The following is a 20,110-nucleotide window of genomic DNA, read 5'->3' as shown; positions in this document are numbered from 1 at the left end:
GCGGAGTTGGCGTGGAGGCGGAACTTCCTCCGGCAGCGCGCACGCGTGAGTGGAAGCTCCGCCCCGGAACTGCGGTCGACGCTGCAGCTGAGGCACTGCTTTGGTGGCTTTTGAGGCTGCTGACTCGCGCGTGAGGGAGCTGCGGCTCGGTCCCCACGTTACCCACGCGGTGAGTACCCGAGCAGAAGCCCGGCCGGGGCGGGACCCGGGGCTCCTGGCGCGGACCTCGGCGGGCGGCTGGGTTCAGAGGGAGGCCGCCGAGCGCGCTGCACGCGGTCCTCGCTCCCAGCACCCGTTCTTCGGGCTTCTGCCCCGTGGCCTCGGTTTTGAATACGCTACAGGGGCGAGAGCGCGGGCCGCAGCCGCGCCCGGGAGCTTCGGTGCAGTCTCTGCCGCCACCTCGACCCCGTCCTAGTGACAGTCCCCGCCCCCTGCCCACCGCGGTCGCCGCCGGCGTCGACCGGCCTCCCTTCAACGGCGGTTTTTGATGTGCGTCACCTTCGCTTGTTCAGTGCGGGTCGTGCGCGGCCCCATCCCGCGGACGGGGACACTGAGGCTCCTGGAGTTTGACACGCCCCAGACCCAGGGCTGTCGGGGGTGGGTCCGTATTCGAAGCGAGGGTTATTTGCCTTTTGCGCAGGATCTGTTAACTTTGACGGGTTAGGTAGACGCATGGGCCGAGTGCCACCCGAAGAAATTGCGCCTGGACGTTAAGTCACTTAACATGACGAAAAAGCTGGTGGGTTTTAACCCGTTTGGTAAAAGCCAGAGGGACGGAACAGGCATTTGCCTTCTTGGTTGAAAGAGGAAGCTCGGTGCACTTTTTTTTTTTTTTTTAAAGAGAGAGATTTTTTTTTTAATTTAGTTTTAGTTTTCGGCGGACACAACATCTTTATTTGTATGTGGTGCTGAGGATGGAACCCAGCGCCGCGCGCATGCCAGGCGAGCGCACTACCGCTTGAGCCACATCCCCAGCCTCTCGGTGCACTTTTTAATAGAGCACACCTCACTCCCCAGACAAAAACTCAGATTTTTATTATGTCTTCCAAATGGCTTAGGAATCAACCAAGCCCCATTCTCCGTGCTTTATATAATTTCAGTTATTTGCATAAAACACAAATCTTAGATATTATCAGGTCCCTTTCCCTTTTTTATAGATGAAAACACTTAAAGGTTGGGCTGGGGTTATGGCTCAGCGGTAGAGTGCTCGCCTAGGACAGGCAGGACCTGGATTCGATTATCAGCACCACATAAAAATAAAATGCATTGTGTTGTGTCCATCTACACTAAAAAATAAATATTAAAAAAAAAAAGAAAACACTAAGGTTCAGGAGACAATAAGTAGCCCTGTGCAGGGTCAGGCACGCATTAAATTTTGGGTCTGGAATTCAAACCAGGTTTACCTCATATGCCTTTGCTCCAGTTCCTATGTCTCGTGTTCCAGGCCAAGCCACCTGTGCTGTGGGTGTATTTCTTTCTCTAGCTTGGAGCATCTTTTCTTGGCTGGAGCATCTTTGTTATAGCCATCTTTGTATTCTTAGTTCTTTGCAGGGCCTGGTACTTGATAGATTGCCCAGAAATTATTTGTTGCTTTAGAACCCCATGCTTTTCAGTCACCAACCTAAAGGAACATTTCTCTCCTTTTTAGCAACCATGAAGTTGAAGGAGACAAAATCAAGGCCAAAGCCACCAAGCCGTGGCAAATTTCAGACCAAAGGCATCAAAGTTTTGGGGAAATGGAAGCAGGTGAAGATTGACCCAAACATGTTTGCAGATGGACAGATGGATGATTTGGTATGCTTTGAGGAACTGACAGATTATCGATTGGTCTCTGCTGTCAAGAATCCCTCCAATCTCTTCTCAAAGGAGAAGCTCAAGAAGAGAAAGGTACAAGCTGGTTCAGAAGAAGAGGAAGGAGAGTCTAGTTCTCCAAAGAAAAAGATCAAATTGAAGAAGAGTAAAGTTGTGGTACCAATTACTGAAGAAATCATTACTACCCAGAAAGACTTTGAAGTCAAAGATGCTGAGCCAGAGCCTCAGGGAGATGACACTATTTGTCCTGATTCAGAGGTAGGGGAGACAGCATCAGAAAGCCCAGAACATACTGTTCCAAAAAAGAAGAAAAACAAAGGGAAAAAAAGATTGGAGCCTTCGCAGAGCACTGTCCCCAAGGTACCAAAGAAAGCAAAGACATGGATGCCTGAGGTACATGACCAGAAGGCAGATGTGTCAGCTTGGAAGGACCTGTTTGTGCCCAAACCAGTTCTCCGAGCACTCAGCTTTCTAGGCTTTTCTGCACCCACACCAATCCAAGCTTTGACTTTGGTACCTGCCATCCGTGACAGACTGGACATCCTAGGGGCTGCTGAGACAGGTAAGGACAGCTCTGGCTAGAACAGGATTGCATCTAGATTGAGTTTGTAGCTGCCAGGTGGGAGAACTAGGGAGAGGGGGATGTTGAGAGTGTAACCAACAAAAGCAGTATAGAATAAAGTAGTTGAGAAGTCAGCCAGGTCTGGTTAAAATCTGCCTTTTCCTGATTTTGATATCCTAGCTTTATTTTCTAAGCCCTGAAGGCCCCATTATAAAATGGAGAGAACAGCAGTAATTCTTACATTGCTGTGAAGATTAAATGCTGTAGTAAATTTTACACAGTTCTTTGTAAATGACCTGCAAATGGTGGTTTTTTCTTGTTCTTGAGCCTTTCTGAATAGCTCAAAGGACTAATGTAAGGCTAAAATTGGCCTACTGGGGAGGTAAGTAGATGTTCATGAGATTAAGGAAGTATCATCTTGTTCTCAAGACTTATCCAAATATAGAAAGGGCTGCTTTGGGAGTTGGTGAGTTTCTTGTCATTGATTTTTGAGTGTGCTGGATAGATACTGGGTATATTTCGTAGGTAGATGCAGGTGTGAAGAGACTTAAATTTCCTAATCCCTTGGGCTAAGATTTTGGGAAACAATGACCTATTGACTGGAGTATATTAGATTACCATCTGGGGAGGCGTTTGTACAGCTTCGAACTATTGGTCCAGCAAGACTAGCAGTATCTGGTAGAAATATAGATAATGTAAACTACATATATAATTTTAAATTCCTGGGAGACATTTTTTTTAAGTTGGTAAAAGGTGAAAATTAATTCTAACAATACATACATTCTGATAATATATACATACAGTATTGTACAGTAGCCACCAAAAACTAGACTATCTAGACATCTTGTGCCTTGGGTTTTTGAAATAGTGGTCAAGAAAACTAGGGATATGGTCCTAAGTGAAAGTCATAATTTGAAGAGCAAAGAAACGCCATGAAAAGGGAAATGGAGATAATAATATCAACTTAGGACATTTACTGGGCATTTAAAATGTGGCCTGAACTATGTCAAATGCTTTATTTTGATGAACTCAGTTCCCATAACCACCCTGAGGTAGATGACATTATTACCATTTCATAAGTGAGGAAACAGCTTCACAGAAGATAGATGATGTCCCTAAAACTGAAAGGGTGGTAATGTTTGTATTCTAAGGTAGGCCTTTATGCTGTTAAACACTTTGCTGTACTGCTTTGCTATGTGCACAGTCCTGGAACTGGGTCTCTAGAAGGCAAAGGCAAAGTCTTTGTTGTCAGCCACTATGACCAGAATCTGACATTTGGTTCCATAACACAACTTTCCCATACAGTGCTATGCATATGCAAGTCTAAGACTCAAAAAGACTTGGGATAGACCATGCATTTTGATTGGGGCTGTGGACAGACTGCTGACCATGCAGTAGTGAATACATTCTTACTCCCAAAGGATACTATGAGTTCCTTTGTAAATCCTTTCCTCCCTGATAGCCCTCCCTCTCCCTCCCACCTACTTGTTTTGTTTTGGTACTAGGAATTAAACCCAGGGGTGTTCTATAACTCAGCCATATCCCCAGCCCATTTTATTTCTTATTTTGAGACAAGATTTCACTAAGTTTCTTAGTGCCTTGCTAATTTGTGGAGATTGGTCTCAAAAATTTGTGATCCTCTGCCTCAATTGCTGGGTTTACAAGAGTGTGCCACCATACCTGGTCACCCATAGGCTTTCTATCACTGTAAATTCATTTGTGTTTTCTGGAATTTTATATCGTGGGCTCTCTCTCGCCCAGTGAGGAGGTCCATAGAACAGGATGTCAGCAGACTGTATCACAAATCACACTATACATATAGAGCACATTTTTCCATATCTTCAGTTGTATACAAAGTACATTCACAACAATTTGTGTTCTCATACATGTACTTTGGATAATGATGTTCATCACACTCCACAATCATTTCCAACCCCCTGCACCTCCCTGCCCTGCCCCATCTAGAGTTTCTCCATTCCTCCCATGCTCCCCCTACCTACCCCACCATGAATCAGACTCCCTACATCAGAGGAAACACATTTGTATCCCTGGGACTGGCCAACTTCATCTAACCATCCTCTCCAGCGCCATCCATTTACCTGCAAATAACATCTGGCTGTTTTTTACTCAGCGTAATTTGAGATTAAGCCATGGTATTGCAGATATCAATGGTTCATTTCTTTTTTTGAGCAATATTCTGATGAATGAATAGAACCTGATTTAACCATCTATTGATAGGACATTTACGTGCTTTTCAAATTTTTCGTTATTAGAAATAAAATTGTTGTAAACAATCGGTATAACAGTCTTTGTCTGGATATACTCTTAGGATTTCCATTGGGCAAATACCTGGGTGTGAAATGGCCAGGTTTTCTGGTAAATGTAACTTTTTAGGAGTTTTCCAAAATGATTATACTATTTTATATACCCACCAGGTACTCGAGTTCAAGTTGGTCCATTTCTTGCGAATAATTTGGTATGGTCAGTCTTTAATTTTATTTTAGACTTCTAAAATTTTAGGGTTATTTCCTTGTGGTTTTAATTTGCATTTCCCTAGTGATGAATGATTTTGAGCGTCTTTGCATGTGTTTGTCATCCATACCACCTACTTTGCTGATGTCTCTTTATTTGAAAGTTCATTATGCTTTCTAAGTACATATCCTTTATTGGATATGTGACTCGAAATTTTTTTCCCCTAGTATGTGGCTTGTCTTTTCATTTTTTTTAGCAGTGTTTTTTGAAGAACAGAAGGTCTTTGGGGCTGGGAATGGGGTTTAGTGGTAGAGTGCTTATCTAATCTGGCAAGGCCCTTTGTTTAATCCCTAGCACTGCAAAAAAAAAAATAAGGGAAAAAAAAAACCTTTTTTTTTTTTTTTTTACTTTGATGAAGTTCAAATTATCAACTTTTTCTTCTGTGGATGGTGTTTTATCTAATAACTCTTTGCCTGAGTCAAGATCACAAAGAATTTTTTCCTGTTTTCCTCTAGAAGTGTCACTCTTCTTTAAGTCTTAGCTTTTAAGTTTTTTGTTTTAAGCCTTATGTTTCAGTCTGTGATTCTTATTGACTTAACTCTAATGTATGGTAGTGATCAAAATTATTTTTGTTTTTTTATCTATGGATATTTAATTATTCTAGCACCATTTATTGAGAGACTATTCTTCCCACTGAATTGGCATATTTGTTGAAAATCATTGATCTATTTATCTGTATCCATCAGTACTATCATTAACTTGCTTGTAGTAGCTATAAGTTTTAAATCAGGTTTTTGTGATTTTCAGCTTAGTTCTTCTTAAAAGTACTTTTGGTTATTTTAGGCCTTTGCATTCCCATATGAATTTTAGAATAAGTTTATTAAAAAAGCAGGGTGATATTTGGATTGGGATTACATTGATTATAGAATGAATTTAAGAAGACAAATGTCATCTTAATATTGACTCTTCCAACCCATGAAAGTGGTATACGCCTCCATTTCAGATTTTCTCAGCAATTTTTTGTTTTCATTGTGTAGATTTTGCATGTTTGTTGTTAGATTTACCCTTAAATATTTCATGTTGATGTTATTATAAATGGTAATTCCCACACACACACATACAAAATGTGAAACTAAACATATTCCTGTGATAAACTGAACTGGTCACAATATATTCTGTTTATATATTATTGAAATTGATTTGCTAAAATTCTGCTGAGAATTTTTAGATTTATTTTTTGGGATATTGATCTGTAGTTTTCTTGTAATGTTTTTGTCTGGTTTTGGAAATTCAGTAATACTAGCCTCAGAATGATTTTTGAAGTATATCCTATGCAGTTATCTGAGAGCTTTTTAGATTTTTTTTTTCATTCTTGAATATTTGTTAAAATTAATTTGAGTAGCCTATACTTTTCTTTGTAGGATAGTTATTAACTACAAATTCAATTTTCTAAACACTAAAGATACGTAATTTTCTTTGTGATAATTTTCTACTTGCAGTTTTATTAGATTTTTTGTTTCATGTATTTGAATCATATTTTAGGGGCATAATGTTTTATGGATTAAAACATTATCATATATTCTCTGAGTGAATTGGTTCCTTTTCATTTATCCCTGATAATAATCTTTGCTCTAAAATCTGCTTTGGTATAAATATAGCTATTCCTGCTGTATTTTAATTAATGATACTATGGTGTGTCTTTTTTCCATACTTGTATTTTTGAAAAGCTTTATTTAATATGGGTTTCTTGGAGTTGGCATAAAATTTTATCTTTTTTAATCTAACAATTTCTGCTATTTAATTGAATTATTGAAATCATTTATATTTAGTGTGATTATTGAAAATAGTTGAGTTTAAATGTGTTGTTTTGGTATTTTCTATTTGTCACAATTATTCTTTGTTCCTTATTCCTTTTTCACCTATGAGGGATTGGTTGTTTTTTTTGTTTGTTTGTTTGTTTTTTTTGTGACACCACAATTGAGTATTATCTGAAATGGTTGAGACTGGAAGTGCTTTAGATTTTGGATTAAAAAAAAGTATGTGTCTACATAATGAGATAACTTGGGAATGGAATTCAAGTCTAAACATGAAATTCATTTATATTTCATATATACATTAACACATAACCTGGAAGTGATCTTATTCAAAGTTTTAGTGCACTTGTTTTTTGATTTCCACCTGTCACATGAGGTCAGGTGTGCAGTTTTCTACTTATGGTGTCATGTTGGCACTTGAATAGTTCTGTTGAAGCATTTTGGAATTAAGGTTTTTGAATTAGGGGTGTTTAACCTGTATTAAGATCTGTTTGGGGGGGCTGGGGTTGTAGCTCAGTGGTAGAGTGCTTGCCTAGCATGTGTGAGGCACTGGGTTCGATTCTCAGCACCATATACAAATAAGTAAATAAAGGTCCTTCAATAATTAAGAAAAAAATTTAAAAAAAAAGATCTGTTTATACCTACAGAACACTTGTGACATCCCATGTTGTGTGGGTTCTTGCCACACTGACAACGTATTCTTCAGATCTATCAGTGGGATGCCCCTACAATTCAGTTAAATTCTCATGCTGTCTACCTGGAGTTTATGTCATTACTCTTAGGTTTAATGACTCAGTCCAATATGATTGTCCCCACTCCAGGTGCTAATCCCATACTATGTGAAGTACTGCTTCACTTGGTGGAAAACTGATAGATAAAATATATATACTGTAAATCCCAAAGCAACCTCTAAAAAAACAAAAAATTATAGTTAATGAAATGATTAAGGAAATAAGATGGGATCTGTGAGGCTGGGGTTATGGCTTAGTTGGTGGAGTGCTTGCCTAGCATGGGTGAGGAACTAGGTTCGATCCTCAACACCACATAAAGATGAATGAGTGAAATAAAGGTATTGTGTCCATCTGTAACTAAAAAAAATATTTTTTAAAAAGATGGTATCTGTGAACATATATTTCCTCTCTGGACCCAGTTCCCGGTACAGAGTTTGTAAGACTTTTGTAACTTGCATCTTTTACTACAATATTTGATCTTGGTCCTCCATTCTTCCTATTAGACCTTGTAAGACCCTTACAGTCTCTGGACCAATGAGTATCTTTGTATGTTAATAAGATGACTTGGCAGCTGGAGTCCTTAGATAACTTCAGGATGGGAGCTGATTGTCAGAATAACCAACCAAGTGATCAGAGAGCTGGAACTTTCACAACTCTTCCTCCTGGCCAACAGGGAGGAAAGAAGGACTGAAGACTTGAGTTCAGTCTCCAATGGCCATTGATTTTATCAGTCATGCCTACATAATAGAAATACCATAAAAACCCTACGACAGTATTTTTGGAGTTTCTAGGCTGGTGAATTCATAGAATATGTGCCAGAGAGGTATATGGATGCTTTGTGCCCTATCACCTCCCCCTGTCCCAGTACTTTGCCCTCTGTAGCTCTTCAGTGCAGCTTTTCCTGAGTTAAACTTTCTGAGATCCCCCATTGATGCCTGAAACTGCACATAATATCGAACCTACCCATATAGTGCTTTTTCCTGTACATATATACTTAACCGATTTAATGCCTTTTTCATCTTAAGTAAGTACTTACTATGCATTGGGGCCATAATTTTTATAGTTTGAAGTACAGCAGCAAAATAACATGGATTTCTTTCTCTTTCACAATTTCATGAATAGATTTCTTCTTACTGTGGATCTTAACAGCCTCATTTTCTTTCTTTTTTTTCCCCCCCTTAACTAAGTTGAGAACTTTCACCTTTTCAATGAAAGGAAGCACTTTTTTAAAATTTTTTAATTTTTTAGTTCTCGGCGGACACAACATCTTTGTTTTTTGCATGTGGTGCTGAGGATCGAACCCGGGCCACACGCATGCTTGGCAAGCGCACTACCGCTTGAGCCACATCCCCAGCCCCAAGGAAGCACTTTTATAGTTTTCCTTTGGCATATCTGAATTCCTTGCATTACTACTTTTGTACTTTAGGACCATTGTTAAGTTAAATAAGGGTTATATGAATGCAAGCAACAACATTCAAGTTGATGACTATTTTCTTATTTTGTTTTACTTCTAAGGAAGTGGGAAAACTCTTGCCTTTGCCATCCCGATGATTCATGCAGTGTTGCAGTGGCATAAGAGGAAACCTTCGCCCATCCCAAGTAACACTGGAGTGCCACTTGGAGAGACTTCGGCTGGAGCTGAGACTGGATCACCAAGTGAGGCCACTACTGGGTCTGGAATGTTGCCTGATGAGACAGTAATTGAGAGTGAAGCTCTGCTCCCTGAGGCTGGAACTGAGGTCAGAGGCAAGATCAGTGCCTCAGTCTCTGACCAGGCACCATTCTGTGATGATGATGCTGGTGAAGGCCCTTCTTCCCTGATCACAGAGAAGCCTGTCCCCAAACAGAATGAGGACAAAGAGGAAAAGCTTGATGAAGAACAGACTGGAAAGTTAAAACAGGAGTTGGTAGATAGCAAAATTGCTCCCTGTAAATCGCATCCAAAGCGTCCTCTGCTTGGCCTGGTTCTGACTCCCACTCGAGAGCTGGCCGTCCAAGTCAAACAACATATTGATGCTGTGGCCAAGTTTACAGGTGAGGTTTAGTTTCATTTAATATGTTTCCTGAGCAAATCCACATGCCAGGGATGAAGATGAATAAGCTGCCGTTCTTGTCAGCTAGGAGAAACCTTTCTCCTGGAATTAAGCCCTAAAGAAAATTAATTGAGTGACATTTTCTCAGTCCTCCCAACAGTACTACATAGCTTAAGTCATTCTAGATACATAGGAAAACAGTTAATATGTTGGATATAATGAATGCTTGGGTCAGGGGTTAGCAACACAGCTTGCTTTTGCTAATGATCCCCCCCCCCCCCCGCAAAGTTTGGTGACCCCTGCCTTAGAGTAAGACCTTAATTTTCTCAGGGGGCTCCTTTGGGGAAGGAGATTTACAATGGAAATTTGGTTATCAAGTTGTCGTTATTCACACTTTGTCTGCATTATCCTCTGTTCATTCCTTTGTTGAATACTGTGAGAAGTCCTCCATTAGAGAGAAAAACAGCGCACTAGGCATTAGAGGAACTTCACATTAATGCTAATGAGGGGAATGGGAAGGGTTTTCAGAAGGTATGTCAGAGCTGCAGGTAACATCTTTCACAGCATGGTAGTGCAGCACTGCTCATGTTTCCCAGAGCTTGACTGGGTTCAGATCCAGACCTTCTGTTGTGATTGGAGGGAGGAAGTAGAAAAAAATGAGATTGGAGAAGTAGGCAGGCCCAAATCACAGAATACTTGGATACTTCCTTTAGGAGTAGGTTCAGCACTCAGGCCAGGACTGTCTTTTAGCACTTCTGGAAGTGGGGAGCTGTTCTGGTGACTGGGCCATTCTGGGGGTGCTATATTAGCTAATATAGAACAAGCAGCCAGACTGAATAATAGCATCCCTATGTTTTCTGTCCTATAGGAATTAAAACTGCTATTTTGGTTGGTGGCATGTCCACACAGAAACAGCAGCGGATGCTGAACCGCCATCCTGAGATTGTGGTGGCCACTCCAGGTCGGCTGTGGGAGCTAGTTAAAGAAAGGCACCCTCATTTGAGCAACCTTCGGCAGCTCAGGTGAGAAATGGTACCTCTTCCTTTCTACTTTACCCACTCTGAAGTGAGCCTGAGGTGACATGATGCTATGTGCAATGCTTTCTCCCTGTCAAAAGAATGCCACAGGATAGTACCAGCCAGGCCTAGGCCTTTAGAGAGCCAAGCATGCAAAGGGAGGCCCTGGTACTGACGGTGGGGTGCCTGCATGTGTGTGTGTGTGTGTGTGTGTGGTTGGGGTAGGAGTAGAGTACTGCTGTATGATTTCTGTGACCCACCACCAACCAGTGATATGGCTCTTTCTGGATCTACAGGTGCCTGGTAGTAGATGAGGCTGACCGAATGATTGAGAAAGGTCATTTTGCTGAGCTCTCACAGCTGCTGGAGATGCTTAATGATTCCCAGTACAATCCAAAGAGACAGACACTCGTTTTTTCTGCCACACTGACACTGGTACATCAAGCTCCAACTCGAATCCTTCATAAGAAGCACATAAAGAAAATGGACAAAACTGCCAAACTTGACCTCCTCATGCAGAAGATTGGCATGAGGGGCAAGCCAAAAGTCATTGACCTCACAAGGAATGAGGGTACAGTTGAGACACTGACAGAGACCAAGATCCATTGTGAGACGGATGAGAAAGACTTGTATCTGTACTACTTCCTGATGCAGTATCCAGGTCGCAGCTTAGTGTTCGCCAACAGCATCTCCTGTATCAAACGGCTCTCTGGGCTCCTCAAAGTCCTGGATATCATGCCACTCACCCTGCACGCCTGCATGCACCAAAAACAGAGGCTCAGAAATCTGGAGCAGTTTGCCCGTCTGGAAGAGTAAGTCAAGAGCCTGTCTCCATGGGCTGGGGATATAGCTTAGTTGGTACAGTGCTTGCCTCGCATGCATAAGGCTCTGGGTTCAATCCCTAGCACTACCAAAAAATAAAAGCCTGTTTTCAGAGACTGGGCCAGAGAGCCAGGCTGGTAGGGAGAACAGTGGAAGCTACTTTCTGTCATAAAGTCTTTATCTATAGAAGGTAGTTTGTTTTGTCGCTCAGTCCCGCACAGCATTGGCAAGGTCACCCTCATTTAGTATTTGGTTGCTATTAATGTCTTACAGAAACTCTCAAAGAGTAGGTGATAACCTACCCTTATTGAACACACAGACATAGTCTTGTGCTGGCCCTTCAGATGCATCTCCCCATTGTTTTACTTATCTAACATCCTTGAAAATCAGCAGAATAAATTCTGCCAAGAGCAGAGACTTTGCAATCAGAATACCTGGGATCAAATCTTGGCTCCTTTACTTGTATCTGGTCGGGTTTTTTAACTTCTCTATGCTTCATTTTCTCATTATTAGGATAATAATAGAAAGTACCTCAGGGTTGTTATAAGGGTAAAGTGGTTGAAAATTTGTTCATGTAAAATGTTTGGAACAGTTTCTGGCATATAGTATGTGCATACTAAATATTATCTTTAATAATTGCTAGTCCAGCTGTCATTTGTTTTCATTGTCACTATTTTCATTTTATAAGTGAAAAAAAAATGAGATATAGAAAAACTGATCTACTTACCCAAGTTTTTTCAGCCTAGAAGTATAGAGCTGGGTATCAGATAAGTCTGTCAGACCCTAGGGCACATGCTGTTTGTCATTTGCCTCATTCACTTCTCTGGAGGAAGAGGGGGCGGGGGGGGCTTATGTCATCACAGAGTGTAGCATGTTAGTCGGGTCAGTGGGATCCAGATTTGGATCCTGGCCTGTGCACCTGAATAGACCTGTCTGTACCTTGGGAAGCTAATTTTTCTGAGCTTCAGTTTCTTTACATATGAAAGGAGACAATAGTATTATCTTGTAGGGTGGTTGTAAGGATTATGGAGTGCTCAGCAGATAGTGGGAATTTAAATAATGATTGCTTTTAGTTATAAATGTGCTTTCCATCTCCACCACAGCTGTGTTCTCTTGGCAACAGATGTGGCAGCCCGGGGTCTGGATATTCCTAAAGTCCAGCATGTCATTCATTACCAGGTAGGGATATCTGGGGGTTTGAAAGCATCTTCCTACATTGAACGGGGAATTTAAAGCAAAGTTTGGAGGAAGGAGGAGAATTTATTGTTCTGAGGCCTCCACAACAGGTAATAACCACTAGCATCTAAAAAACCACTGATGTCACTGATAAGATTCAGTCTCAGAAGTTGTAGTCCAATGTCAAAGAGCCCTTCCCTCCAAGCTACTTAATATCATCAAGTTAGAATCTTAGTGTTTTCCATGCAATGGAAAATATATAAGTTAAGTTTTCTGTTGCTATTATAGAATACTTCAGACTGGGCAATTTACAAAGAAAAGTAGCTTGTCTTGGCCCATGGTTCTGGAGGCTAGAAATAGAAAGTCCAGTATCTGTTCAGCTTCTGTTTGGGAGCCTCAAGGTGGAAAGGTGTAATAAGCAGGCAGCATCTGCAAAGGGAAAATAGAATAGAGACAACCATGTTTTGTAACAACACATTCTAGTCCCTTGCAAGCAAGAACTCGTTCCCTTGAGATGGCATTAATTTGTTCATGAAACCTCCACCCAAACACTTCCCACTAGGCCTCACCTCTAACTGCTGAACTGGAGGAATTAAGACACAACTTGAGTTTTAGTAGAGACAAACCATGTTCAAACATGTCAGCATATCGAATGGTTATCCTGATGTAGAAAAGTGTGAAAGTATTGTAGTTAAGATCTCCTTTGGCTTAAATCCCATCTTTGTAACCCTGAACAAGATATTTAATCTCTCCGTTCCTCAGTTTTCTTTTTTGTTAAATGACAATTATTATAATACCTAATTTGTAGGATTCTCATTAAGGTAAAATAAGTTAATTCATGGAAAGAGTTTAGGAAACCACCTGTCACATCAGAAGCACTTACTAAATGTTAGTATATGTTGGTAGTAGCAGAGATATTAGTGTAAGCTTGTAGTTGTGGCTAGGAGTTGTGTTCCAGAGCCAACTGCCAGGTTTGCATTCTCCACACTCATGCCTCATAGTTGACTGGCTTGGGCAGATTATTTTAGTACTCCTGTTGCAGAATCATTGTAAAATGGAAGTAATAATGCTGCCTGCCAGAGAGGGTGGTTATGAGAACTGAATCGAGCTGCTGATGAAGCACCTGTAGTGTAAGTACTCGATAAGTGGTAGTTACTATGATATCTTTATTATTATTTTTCCTCTTTAATTCTTCTTTGCTCTTATAAAAATATTTTAGGGTACTAGTTTCAGTTTAGCAAATCTCTGCTTCTGTTTGGGGAAGGGGCTATGGGTTAGTCTTTGTGGGAAATACCAAGGTGAACCTAATACAGCACCAGTTCTTAGGAGGTGTCAAGTCTAGCAGAACGAGTAGATGGCCATCACAGTGATTTAAGGCAAAAGGTATTAGAAAAGAGGTAATTTCTAGTTTGGGAGATGGGAAAGTGCTTTCCAGAGGTGCGTGGCATTTAGTTCAGAGGACATTGGGCTAGAGTTTAAAGAGGGATGTGTTTAGAGAGGAGTGCTTGAGTAGTTGCTGAGAATGGAAGGAAATGCACTGGGGGCATGTCACTGAAGGACTTTTATCCTGTAAGTGAAGAATGGCAAATAGATCTTATTTCTAGAGCCATTAGAAGCAGATCATTCTAGAATTTTGTATTGAGAACAATACTGAAATGCAATCTGGGCCCAGTGGAGAAGACTCTGTGTTTCATTAATGGTGTTTGCCTTGAGGCTGGGGGAGAGAGGGGTGTCAGCACCATGCCACATTATCATGGGTAAACATCCGGTATATGTTGGAATAGAGGCAGTGTAGCCTAAGAGCATGGTCTTTACTGCTGAACTGCTTCATAATAAATCCCGACTCCACCACTTAGTGACCAAGGGGGGGTTGTTTTGATCTCTCTGGGTTAGATTCATGGTCTATAAAATATTGGTAATCATAAAGTATTTCATATTGTTACTGTAAGGAATAAATGGGATAATACATGCAAAGTGCTTAGAATTTTCTGGCACAATGCAGCTACTCAATAAATGTTGGTGTTAGTACCATCAGTCAGTCACCCGTGCAAAGTTAACGAAGAACCTGTGGAGTTTCTTTAGCTGGAAGAGATTATGAACAGAGATGAGACTCAAGAAGATGACACTGTCAGCTTAGTCCAAGGCAGGAGCAGGAGTATAGAGGACTAGAGATCAAATAAGAAGGGACTGTCATGGTCTGTACCTGAGTAGGCAGAAGGACCTGAGCCAGGGTAGGGGGCATGGCACAGCAAAGCATGCACAATGAATGGGCTAATCTAGGGACAGTTTGAATGTGGGCCTAAGGGAGAAGGCCTGGATTGGTTCGTGATGCTAGAAAGATTTCTACCTACCTGGCTGGCTTGGAGGAGGGTTTGGTTTGGGGATCTGGCCATGAGGGAAAGAACAGTATTTGGCACCAGGTGCTGACCCCAGTTCCTGCTTGGCAGGTCCCTCGCACCTCAGAGATTTATATCCACCGAAGCGGACGAACTGCTCGAGCCACAAGTGAAGGCCTAAGCCTGATGCTGATTGGGCCTGAGGATGTGATCAACTTTAAGAAGATTTACAAAACCCTTAAGAAAGATGAGGACATTCCACTGTTCCCTGTGCAGACAAAATACATGGATGTAGTCAAGGTAAAAGAAAAAAATTCAAACCCCAGTGCTAAGAGGGAACCCTCTACTCTTCACAGAGCGCCTTGCTGAGATTCCAGCATCCTTACTCTTGGAAATCAAAGTTATGTCCTGCACACAGCTGAATGGGGGGATCTGTGAAAAGGGAGGAAAGGGGAGTGACCAAAGGTATGAGGTATATTCTCCCTCATCCGTTTTTTTCACTCTGGTCCCAAGGTCACACCCACCTCCATCTCTACTGGAGAGTGCAGTGGGCTTGGTCAAATGGGTTTCCTATCAGAGGGCTGTGAGCAGCAAGTTAAATGTGTCTTATTGAAGTAGATACTAAAGATTTTGGGGGGCTGGTTATGTGGCTTAAGCGGTAGCGCGCTCGCCTGGCATGCGTGCAGCCCGGGTTCGATCCACAGCACCACATACAAACAAAGATGTTGTGTCCGCCAAAAACTAAAAAAATAAATTAAAAAAAAAAGAAAAAGATTTTGGTACATACCTGAAACAGAAGCCAGTAAATCCTGCCTTGGAAGTTCATGCTAACTCAGTGGCACACATTTGTAAGTGATGCTTTCTGTGGACCACAGTGTGTCAGGGACCAAAGCAAAGTGGGTTCTCCCCAGGAGTTCACCAGCCTGTGAGCAGGCCTGTCCGTGCTAAAGTTCAGGTACCAATGGAGCACTGTGGTGTTGGTTGGTATGTGGCTACTGAGGGTCCAAAGGCATTGAATGGTTCAAGGACTGGTGTCTTCTCTGGCTCCAAAGGAATATTAGCTCTGTGGGGAAAGGTGGAGGATGATGGAAAGGTAGAATTCAAAGAGAATTCCTTAAGGAGGACTGAAAGCCACCCTTGCTTTTCATGGTTCTTGACTCCTGCACTACATGATCTCTCCCATTTGGGGAGGAGGGGGAAAGATTCTTGTCACTGTAGTATAACCCCAAAATTATGAGGAGAGTTGTAGAACTAGCTGTGACCTCTCCCCCTACCTGTAGGTTGGCAGTTGGGTTGGGCTGGACTTCCAAGGAGACATTTAGGGTTTATCCTTGGGAGAGCTGAGGCCTGTGATTGGATATGTGCATGTGTGTATAGTGATTGCCCTCTGGGCTTTTATCAGGAACCCAAGCAGATGCACTTCAGTAGGAGCTGAGCTGCATCTCTCTGACCACTTATCTCAGGAACTTTTGAGGGGTAGGTGGATTGTGCCTGGGATTGAACTCAGGAACTCGACACATCCCCAGCGCTGTTTTTTATTTTATTTAAAAACAGGGTCTCACTGAGTTGCTTAGCACCTCTTTTGCTGAGTTTGGCTTTGAACTCATGATCCTCCTGCTTCAGCCTCCCAAACCACTTGGGTTATAGGCCTGTGCCCTGTGCCTGCTGGGAATACAATTTTAGTGAGACTTTGCTTCCTACAGACCTGAACTCCCATCATGAGACTTTGCTTCCTACAGACCTGAACTCCCATCAGATGAATACTGTGTTCCTTTCCCCCAGGAGCGAATCCGTCTAGCTCGACAGATTGAGAAAGCCGAGTACCGGAACTTCCAGGCTTGTCTGCACAACTCTTGGATTGAGCAGGCAGCAGCTGCCCTGGAGATTGAACTGGAAGAAGAGATGTATAAAGGTAAGTCCTTTGGGCTGGATGGGAATTAAGGAAGGATTCAGCTTTTCCTTTTATCCCTCAGCTTTTGCCTTGTCAGAACCATACAGACTGCTGTGAGCCCTGTCAGAATCAGCAGAGCCCTTTCCTCCTTTGCTGGTGGTCCCTAATCCCAGATGAACTGGATGTCCTTGGCCTGTCTGTTCCTGTCTCGCCTGTCTGGAGCTCTAGCTGCCTGCGTCCTGCATTGGACATGCATAGTGCAGGGATCAGGCCCTCTCATCACGCAGCCCATGTTTACTGCCAGCCCATTCCCTTAACTGACTATGTGACCAGTCAAGCCTCTCTGCTGTATCTTACTTTCCTCATCTATAAAATGGAGGTAATAAACTACCTCATAGGATTGAAGATTGATTAAGGAGTATAAAGTGTGTATAACAGAGCCTGGCAAACAAAGTCTATGTTACTTCTTAAGTTATATTTATCATTATTATTACTACTATACCTATCTTTCACACTGACAAAGCATTTCTGTGTCACCATCTCCTTTGATCTTGTCCACAAGATTCATGGCATGAATAAATCAGAATTACTAGAGGTTCACAGAAAGAGGGGATTTGTGTTGTGAAACAGCTTCCCCACCAGCAGTGCCTGAGCCCCCTCTATATGGATTCAGACTGTGGGTCTGCACAGTCCCTGCTTAGGAAAACTTCAGAGTCTCAGAAGCAGAACCGCATCTAGAATTAATGGCACCAAGGTTCCTTCCATCCCATCAAGGATGCAGCTAAGCTGAGTTGATGGCATCCTTGTGTCAAAGGCCGCAGCTTCAGAAACAAGCTTACTGCTGTCCTTTCATGGAAGCCAGGAACCAAAGCATTGGTTGTGATGACAACAAGCAAGTTCTTGTAGCTCAGGCCTGGGGTTTAGGTGAAAGTGTGGAGGCCCTGGCCTTCCCTCCTGAGGACATGACAGGGATAGAGTCCTTTGGCTAGGCCCACCTCTGCACATGCAGTCCCAGCACTGGGTGAGGTGCAGGAGGGCCAGGCTGCAGAGAAATATTCACTGACTCCTGAGGGATTGGTGGTACCAGTCATGTTGCCAGGCCCCAGATGGACAGTAAGTGGAGGCAGGAAGGAAGCCGATCTGCCACTGGAGTCTTGCATTCTGGTCTGTTTGACAGCTAGCTCTGTTTCCGTAAGCAAGTGACCCTTCTAAATCCAAGCAGCCTTTTCTGTAAAATGAAGATGATTTCTTTCTTAGAAGGGTTTTATAAGGAATAAAGGACAGGGTGGTCCTGTGTATTCCTCCTAAACAGAAGTCCACACTATTCACAGATCCCATCAAGCCAACTTGCCTCCCTAAAAGATTCTGGAAGGTTTACATTTTTTATTGTATTATCCATTGAAGGAAACATGCTTCTGTGCATCCTAGTAAATATGAGCTTGTTTGTGTTCCCTCCAGGAGGAAAAGCTGACCAGCAAGAAGAGCGTAGGCGACAAAAGCAGATGAAAGTCTTGAAGAAGGAGCTTCGTCACCTGCTCTCCCAGCCATTGTTCAAAGAGGACCTGAAAACCAAGTATCCCACTCAGTCTGGCAGACTGCCCCAGCTCACAGCTGCCCCAAGGACTGGCGAGTCGGCACTGAGCTGCCTCTCCAAACAGAAGAAGAAGAAGAAGAGGCCAAAAGAGCAGCAGCAAGGACTGCCGCAGCCAAGTACAAGTGCAGAGTAACTGCCCCTGGTCAGTGTTGGTGTCTGCACATGGTGTCTGTTCTCTGGTTGTATGTGAAAAGCTTCTCCCCATCCTTGTGCTTCACTCAGTTTCAACCCATTAGGAAAATTTCCTGCTCTTTCCCCATAGCAGGAGGGGTCTCAGGCAGGTTTACATTGTTTTGGAGTAAATCCTGCACAGCAGCTTGTTGTTCTGTATTCCAGTGTATACAGGCTTCTTATGTGTTACAAGCTTCTTTGATTTCCTGAATTAAAAACAATGGTCAGAGACAGAATGTCTTCTTATATTTGTAGCCAGAAAATGGGGTGTGCAGTTTCCTAATTAACTTAGTGGTTCCCCTGGGTCAGCACAGTGCTAGTTCCTGGAGAGGGTGGGAACCGTATCATAGGCCTTGGCAGCTGGTCACTGGAGCACATTGCTCTAAGACCTCAGCACGTATTCCTGCCCTTGGCCATAGCGGCACCCTACCAGCCACCTAGCTCTGGGCCATTCCCTGCTGGCCATTGCTTGTCTGAGCTGCCTTGTAAGGTGGGCACAGCAGAGGTTGCTGTCCTAAGGCTTCCTCCCATTGTAGAGCTAAGTCATGATTGGCTGGGTCAGGAGCAGGAGGCCCCGGGATCTTACTCAAGCCTGTTCTCCTCTCTTCATTGACAGAATGGACTCCTGCCAGATTCCACATACGCTTCATTTTGTCCCAAGCCATTTTACAAAACAGCTTTCCCCTCAACCTGCATGCCTGTGCACTCTCTACCCTGCTGTGTGTCCTCCAGGAGCAGCAGTGCTCTCCCTGTAGTGCACTTCAGTGCCCTGGTCCCTCCTCAAGAGCACCTGCTGTAGCAGCATTCCCTGGGCTGAGGTCCAGGGCGACTGGGCCCTTGAGGCATCAGACCTGGTTTAAATTTGTGTTGAGGGAACGAATGTCCTGGTACTGTCCCAGCTTTGCCCGGGGTCATTCCCTAGGGGAGCACCCATAGCTGTCACAACATAGGAGGAGCATAGATCTCTGCACAGCTCATCTGGATGTTCACGCAGAGCACACCTGCTTGGTCCACGGGGCCCTATGGGTTTGAAGAGGGTACACAAGAGGACCCTGGCCTCCCTCAGCCTCGATAGTTTGGGAGGATGGCAGCAGGATTCCCTGAGCCCCTCTGGATAAATGACAAGACACTTGGCCTTGTGCCTGAACAGATTCAGGTAGCACTGTCAACTATGTGCCAGCTGTTATTAGATGCTTTTTATCTATTTTGATTATCATTTCAGTCTTCCTCAAGGCCAAGGCAAAGCTTAAGTGAGGAATCTGAGGCTATGCTCAGGGCCACACAAGAGCCAAGTGGGATTAGAACCGGAGAGCATCTTCCCTCTGGACACAGGGCAGGTTCAGAAAACTGCTTTTTTCTTGGGAAACAGCAGTGTCACCAGGGAATACACCTTCCTGGCTCCCAGTGTCAACTGGTGACCTGAGCAGGAGGAGAAAGCGCCTCTTTGTGGGAGGTCATTTCCTGACATGTGCCAGAGAGCAGGGGAACTCCACTCTCCAAATGAGGCAGACAGAGTCAATGGGGTCAATAAGCCGGTTTAAGGTGCCTGAGGAGCACTTGGGCCATGGGAGGCCTAAGGCCATTGTCATAGGCCAGACATAGATTCTTGAGAGAGCCAGCTTTCCAGGCTGTTCTTTCAGCTGGTGTGGAGAGGTTTGGGAGAGATCATGTGGGCAGAGC

General features: G+C 43.2%; 1 protein-coding gene across 1 annotated transcript; it reads left to right on the top strand.

The window, feature by feature from the left end:
• Window positions 1-15: 15 nt before the first annotated feature.
• Window positions 16-18,666, top strand: Ddx24 (DEAD-box helicase 24). Its single transcript, XM_005339163.4, has 9 exons — window positions 16-169; window positions 1,649-2,374; window positions 8,907-9,425; window positions 10,293-10,446; window positions 10,737-11,252; window positions 12,366-12,441; window positions 14,886-15,074; window positions 16,557-16,686; window positions 18,124-18,666. The coding sequence occupies exons 2-9, from the start codon at window positions 1,654-1,656 to the stop codon at window positions 18,390-18,392; spliced, it is 2,574 nt and encodes an 857-aa protein (XP_005339220.2). The 5' UTR covers window positions 16-169; window positions 1,649-1,653; the 3' UTR covers window positions 18,393-18,666.
• The last annotated feature ends 1,444 nt before the right edge of the window (window positions 18,667-20,110 follow it).

The sequence above is a fragment of the Ictidomys tridecemlineatus genome, chromosome 5 (assembly GCF_052094955.1).
Source record: "Ictidomys tridecemlineatus isolate mIctTri1 chromosome 5, mIctTri1.hap1, whole genome shotgun sequence".
Taxonomy (NCBI): Eukaryota; Metazoa; Chordata; class Mammalia; order Rodentia; family Sciuridae; genus Ictidomys; species Ictidomys tridecemlineatus.
Note: the sequence above shows the minus strand (reverse complement) of the source record. Positions and strands in the feature narration are given on the sequence as shown.